We start from the raw sequence: 7,067 nt of genomic DNA, 5'->3' as shown, positions 1-7,067 counted from the left end.
ATGCATGCCAGGTGGATCAAATCCACGAGGGAAACTTAATCACACGGTCACAATGATTTTGTAATTTGTGTTTAAATTTGAGATGTGTGCCTTGAATTCAGTAGTAATGAGTCCACCCAGACTTAGAGACTTTTTACAAAACTAAATTAAACATTTATTAACAAAGAAAAGATTTCAAGTATACACATAGGTTTACAAATTATTACTATAATAACTCTTAAAACCCCTAATTAATCTGGCTCCCAGTGATACCTCCATTAAGGTAACAATAAAAACAAATGGACGTAAACTGACTCAAGCAAAGCACCACAATACCCTGGGCAGTCACATTCAAAAATTATTTTTCTCAGCTTTGGTTCCCGTAGACAGCAACTTGAGCACAGAGGCTGGAGGCTTTTCACACTCGTGTTAGGTCTTAGAATGCCTTTCCCTTACACACAGTACAAATCCTATTATTCCCATATGTTTTCACAATTTCACTTTTCTCATAATATAAATTTTTTGTAGTACTAATTTTAACAGTAACCTTTGGGAAAAATAAACACACAGTTTGGGACTTAGCTTCTTTTAGCTAGGCGTAACATCTTACCATCTCTTTGAAATTCAGAGTAGCCTAATTTATCTATAAATACAAATTCTCCTCACATTCTAAAACTTCAACCATGCTAACATATTTAGCATTTCAAACCGAGCTCCTTCTTCAATGACTCAAAAGCCTCCTGGCCAGCTGTCTCTAATTCAATTAAATCCCGCCCCCCCCCACACAGAGATACACACAGAGAAACTAATCCAAATCCCATTATTAACCTCCTTTTACAACAATATATTAATATATTTTCATAACATTTGTAATAATTCTTTTTTGTGTGAATGCGCGAGTCGGTGCTGTTGCGTTCACATTTCAGGTGTTGAGAAAATAAACATTTATTCTTTCTTTTAATTTAAACCTACAAGAAAGCCTGTCCAGTGTCTGTTCTTGAAAGTCACAGCATTCAAGGGGTTAGAGCTCTCCTTTCCTAAAATGCACCTCACTGCGGTTGGTTGAGAGATGGGAAAAGGGAGAAATTGACCCATATCTCCCTGGACTGTAATACATCTTAAAATGTTAAATCATGTTGTGTCATCCTTTCCACTATTGACTGGAAGTTTGAATTTCTTTTTGAAAGTTATCAATCTCTATGAAGATCATAACAAATGGCTACACTTAAAACTACTTATTTGATTCTAAAGTGTTTTGACATATTCTGAGGTCATGGAAAGTGCTATATAATTGCGAATTCTTTATTTTTTCATAAAATTAGCAAGCCTCAAATAAGATTTGAAATGAAAAAGTAATTTTGTCTCACATATAAAGCAGCATTGGTATACTGTCGGTTGACAGTATCTGGTGCTATGTGAAACATGGTGGATCCTGAATTGCCAGGACATTGAGAGGGCTGCTAGGCTTACAGTCATAGAGTTATACAGCACAGAAAGAGGCCCTTCGGCCTATCATGTCCATGCCGGTCATCAAGCCCCTGTCTACCCTAATTCCATTTTCCAGCACTTCGCCCGTAGCCTTGTATGCTATGGCATTTCAAGTGTTCATATAAATACTTCTTAAATGTTGAGGGTTCCTGCCTCTATCAACCTTTCAGGCAGTGAGTTCCAGATACCTCCCATCCTCGGGATGAATTTTTTTTCCTCAAATCCCCCTCCTGTCCCATATCTTAAAACTATGCCCCCCTGGTTATTGACCCCTCCACTAAGGGGAAAATTTTCTTCCTATCTACCCTATCCATGCCCCCCATAACTTTGTACATCTCAATCAGGTCCCCCCTCAGCCTTTTCTGCTCTAAGGAAAACAACCCCAGCCTATCTAGTCCCTCTTCATTGCTGAAACGCTCCAGCCCAGGCAACATCCTGGTGAATCTCCTCTGTACCCTCCCTAATGCAATCATATCCTTCCTGTAGTGTGGCCACCAGAACTGCACACAGTAACCCAGATGTGGCCTAAATAACTTTTTATGCAGCTCGATCATAACCTCCCTGCTCTTGTATTCAGTGCCTCAACTAATAAAGGCAAGTATCCCATATGTCTTCTTAACCACCTTATCTACCTGTCCTTCTGGTCAGTGCAAACTATAAGATGGTGGAAAACAGCTTTTCTTACCTTTGCCATGTTCTGTCAAGTGAAACTCACGCGCAGGAGCTGGTTTGAGTAGAAGTGCTTCTCGAGCACCCTGCCTTATTATCTGTGGGGGCTGGAACGTTTCTGTCAATCACTGAAGGCTAAGGCGCGTCCCTTTAAAAGCTGCCTGCCTCAGAAAAGCTTCTCATTTCGATCGGGAGATTTTGAATGATCTGGGGCAACTGCTTAGCTTTTTCTTTCACTTCTTGGTTGTTTGGTGGCGACGCTTTTCTTGACTGTAGAGAATGTTTTACTCGGATATTCTGAGAGAAAACCGACGCCAGCAAATGGATATCAAAGAGGCTGCCTCTCTCCACCAACAGAGGCGGATGAAACAGACTGTTCAGTTCATTCATAAAGATTCGGCGGATCTACTGCCCCTGGACGGGCTCAAAAAACTGGGAACCTCCAAAGAAACCGTAAGTGACCGTCTAATGTTAGGAAAGCTCAAGTTAGCTTGGTACCTGTGAGGCAACGTTATTTTGGCCATCAACGGTCATCCTGTATGTGTTTTTTTCACAATATATTGACAATATGGAGAAAAAATACGCACTCCATCAACATTTGGAGTGGCATAAACAGATTTTTATACATTTCGCAGGGCGGAAGATTCAAAGTAGTCCTGTGAGGTGCTGGCATATTCTTCAACATGGATCTCCATGAAACCCCAATCTTTAAGATTGTTCTTGCATTTTCTTTGCTTGAGTTCTGTGGAAAAAAAGAATCACTCACCATCGGTTTTACCAAATCAACTGCTCGCATTTCACCCACTGATCTTTGAGGGAGAATACATCGTTCAGGAAACTGTGAAACATCCAATCCAATTCTTTCTCTATTTGAAAGGATTATCATTTTTAGCTCTGAGGAAGAGTCATACGGACTCGAAACGTTAACACTGTCTTTCTCTCCACAGATGCTGTCAGACCTGCTGAGTTTTTCCAGCATTTTTTGTTTTTGTATTATTTTTAATGTATTTGTTACGGTATGAGGACCCCGTCATCTGGGATTAAACTAAATATTAGCCAGTCTATTGAAGCGCTAATTGTTTAATATTTTATTCTGATAATTCTAGAAATACTCTCAGTACTGCTACGTCCCATTGTTCATTAGATAGGATGGCAGACTTTGGATGAGTTCAGCCGCTGTCCAGTGCTGAATTTCAGAAACAAACATCCGTAGAGGTTTATAACGGGCGGCCGGTTTACATTTTTGTGTAGCGTATATATATATAGTGTAGTGCTGTGGAGGCCAGGTCGTTGAGTGTATTTAAGACAGAGGTAGATAGGTTCTTGATTGGTAAGGGGATCAAAAGTTACGGGGAGAAGGCGGGAGAATGGGGTTGAGAAACTTATCAGCCATGATTGAATGGCGGAGCAGACTCGATGGGCCAAATGGCCTAATTTCTGCTCCTATGTCTTATGGTCTTATGGTTTTATTACAGCCAGAAGTTAAAATTACCCCAAATGTGTTGGAATGATCTAATCAAATTTGATCCTTCCAAGGTATAAGGGCATTTGTTGGCAGACACCAGACATCACTCTCAGCCTGTACTAGAGTAGTCATCCGTGAGCAGTTGTATGTGGGAAGCAGTGAGGATCGTCTTCAGAACAGGAAAACATATCCAACCCAACATAAATGTACCCTTTAAGTGTTTGTAAGGAAATTTGGAACTAGAGGTTTATATAGTAGGAATATTATTGTTTAATATATGATCAATGTATAGTGAAGCCTAGAGAAGTTTTAGATTGTTCTTATTTTGATTTCAGAACTATGTTGACAACTAATTCACCTATGTGTGGTTTAGATAGATGTTAACATTTTATAATCTGAAACCTACTTGTTTGTAAAGCTGAAGACATTTTAATAATTAAGTCACACCACACAATTTAAATTCCAGTTTTGTTAACTCATTTATTTTCAACAGGTTAACTCCAGTGTTAGAATAATGGCAGTTGGGAAGTCTAGCTCATATAGTTTCAGAACGCACATACTACACATCCATAATTTCTCAACCATTCCATTTGACTAACAACTTCTCAGACACAAACATTCGATGGTACAATAAAGTCCATTTTATGGAAACTGATTTGCTCCACTTCTCAAACAGATAGTGTAAATAAAATCAGGGGTATCTTGGACACCAAACCAAGGGGAAAACACTGAAATTTGTCAATGACACCACACTTGGAGATGTAGAAAATGGTGTGGAGCATGAAAGACTTCAGCAGGAAGTTGGTCGGATGGGCAGATAGATGGCAGATGATCTCTAGGTCTTTAGTTTTAATTATAGCTTCCAAGAATTGGGGATATCTACGTTAAAGAAATGACAACTTAGATGTATTATGATTGAGGTTTTATAAATAACAAAGCAATTGGAGTTAGCCTGGATGAACAGACTATTTGAGATGGATAGATAGGACTAGAGATCATGTAGATAAAATCCAAAGGTAAGGATTTACATTATTTCTTAGATAATAGTAATTTTCACAGATTCATCATCTCCTGAATATATTACCAAAACTTACAAAAAGAATCACTACAGTCCTTTAAATAAGATTATCGCTCTTTGCCCATTGCATATTTCTGAGAAAACAGGATAGTTTCAGATATGGAGAGCAAGCTGCCTGTTAGTTGGCGTTGTGATGAATTATGGGTTGCAAGGTTTTCTGTAACCCCTCATCATTGTCTTGGGGAGTTGGAGAGGAATTCTGGGGAGCATTTTGTGAATTGACCACAAGTTATTTTAGACTACCCCTGAAGTTGCATGATTAGGGGTTGGTGGCATACAAGGTTGCACCATGGCTGGTTGGAGTAGGCTTAACCCGATGGTCTTTTCTTGCATTTTTTTTCATACTTTCACAGATGCAGTTTGATGTAGCAAACTGTAAAGTAATATATTTTGATTAAGAATAGAGAAAGAAAGTGCTTTAAATGTCAGCATTTGTAAATGGAATAGGTGAACATAGGGACCTCAATGTGCAGAAAGGCATGTTATTAAAGATGTCAGCACAAAGTGAAAAATTAATATAAAAGACAGATGAAATCTATAGTTTATTATCTAGCAGGACAGATTTCAAAATCACAGTGGTTAATTTGAGTTAGTACAAAATCTTATTTTGGGGAGTTGGATTATTATGTGCTGTTTGGAAGACATAATGAAATGAATGGTTAAAAAAAAGCTCATGAAATAATGCAGCATAGACTATGATATTACCAGGGATAGGGGGTTAGAATTACAAAGATAAATTTAACAGTCTGAGCACTTTTTCACTAGATCTGTGAAGATTATGGGGTGACCTGATGCACACCTTAATGGTTATGAAGCATTATTATTATGATGTCTGTTAGTTGGTGAAACTGGTAACAGGCACAAATTTAATCTAGTTGTAAAAGTGGAAAGTTAGAAAAATGTCCTTCAGAGAGGGTGGTTAGAATGTGGAATTCTCTGCCACTGACTATTGTTGAAGTACAGTCTATAATTTCTATTAAAATAGAATTAATTAAATTTATTGTAAAAATAACTTGAAATGGATAGTGGAATTAAATTAGGTCATTCATGTGCACTTGAAGGGCTGAAGGGCTTGTTTCTCTTCTGTAATATACTATGAAAACATCTCACATTGTTTCTGAAGCAGCCAAACCCTGAAGTTTTTTCCTTACTTGCATGGCTTTTAATGGTCCCAATTTTTCAGGTCGGCAGTGAAGGAATGGTGCTCACTGTCATTTCGCTTACAGCTGCCCAAAGAGTTTCTTTGGCTTTAGAGCAAAGGCCTGCACTAACCTGGTTTCTGATCCAGTGTGAATACCTCAACAGGGTATCTGCGCCATGCATGAGCAGGACAAGCAACAGCGAGGCCCTTCAACCAATCCGATTCTAGAATCTTCACTAAGACAAGCACCTCAAGTTCACTTAATAGCATGTCTTTCAATGCTGAGTCTATTAATGAGGACTGCTATGGTGCATCCTATGCAAGTGAGGAGTATCTCTGACAGCAGCTTCTGGAGTTCCATGCATAACTATGCATGTGGACACCAGAAGTTGCTATCCGTTTTACTCCATTATAATAGTAACTGCTGTTAGCCTCACTTATTAATGTGAAATCTGGCCAGTATTTACCTAAAACATTTTACTTTTTTCCTTCCTTACATGGGAAAAATAACTATTAAGATTGGTACCATTTCAGCCTATGTACTGGTGGTGATTTACTCCAAGTGCAAAAATAGATTGAACATGTACTTGCCACAGTTGAATGTATGAAATCCCCTTTCAATTAGCACTTGATAACACTAGATAAATGCTAAGGATGTCAATCCCATCATTCTTGTATGACCTTGTTGTATTTTTAAACATTTTCTTTTTAGCAACCACATAACATTTTGCAGAGACGTTTACTAGAAACCAACTTGTCAAAATTCCAAGCCAACAATCGAGGGACATGGTCTTCTAATAATTTATTTCCAATTCAAAACAAAAACTTCCATCAAACTAAACAAGAACTTCACAAAATAACACACGAAGATGACCTGATATTTGTGCGTTGCAAGGTAATTGCCAATTCCTTACAAAGGGTCTAACATAACTGAACAATCAAAATGACTAAAGTCAGTTAACTGTAGACTATCCCATCTGTGTAAATAATTATATTTTCATTTCAGCTACATCAATATATAAATATAAACTGACAAACCACAGTACAGTTATTTTTGAATGTTTTAGCTTCTATTGCAGAGCTTTTGATGCATTTGCATGTTCTGATGTAGTGGCACCATTGCAGCATTCATCCTTGTGTATATAATAAAGTTCTGATTTGAAGTACCTATTCATTCAAACCTCACTGTATAAACTATGGCATAGATTGTTTTCATGTCTGCTTGATTGTGCCAGTGAGCCCCAACC

General features: G+C 38.1%; 1 protein-coding gene across 1 annotated transcript in view; it reads left to right on the top strand.

Annotated features, from left to right (window-relative positions):
* The first annotated feature begins 2,415 nt into the window (after window positions 1-2,415).
* The window catches only part of LOC121282826 (nuclear receptor-interacting protein 3-like), a 28,772-nt gene continuing 24,120 nt past the window's right edge, over window positions 2,416-7,067 (top strand). Inside the window, exons 1-2 of the mRNA XM_041196642.1 lie at window positions 2,416-2,589; window positions 6,533-6,715. Coding sequence (XP_041052576.1) covers window positions 2,416-2,589; window positions 6,533-6,715 — 357 coding nt within the window. The remainder of the gene's footprint in view (window positions 2,590-6,532; window positions 6,716-7,067) is intronic.

This window comes from Carcharodon carcharias, chromosome 10, assembly GCF_017639515.1.
Source record: "Carcharodon carcharias isolate sCarCar2 chromosome 10, sCarCar2.pri, whole genome shotgun sequence".
Classification (NCBI taxonomy): Eukaryota; Metazoa; Chordata; class Chondrichthyes; order Lamniformes; family Lamnidae; genus Carcharodon; species Carcharodon carcharias.
This window is presented reverse-complemented; position numbering and strand designations above follow the sequence as displayed.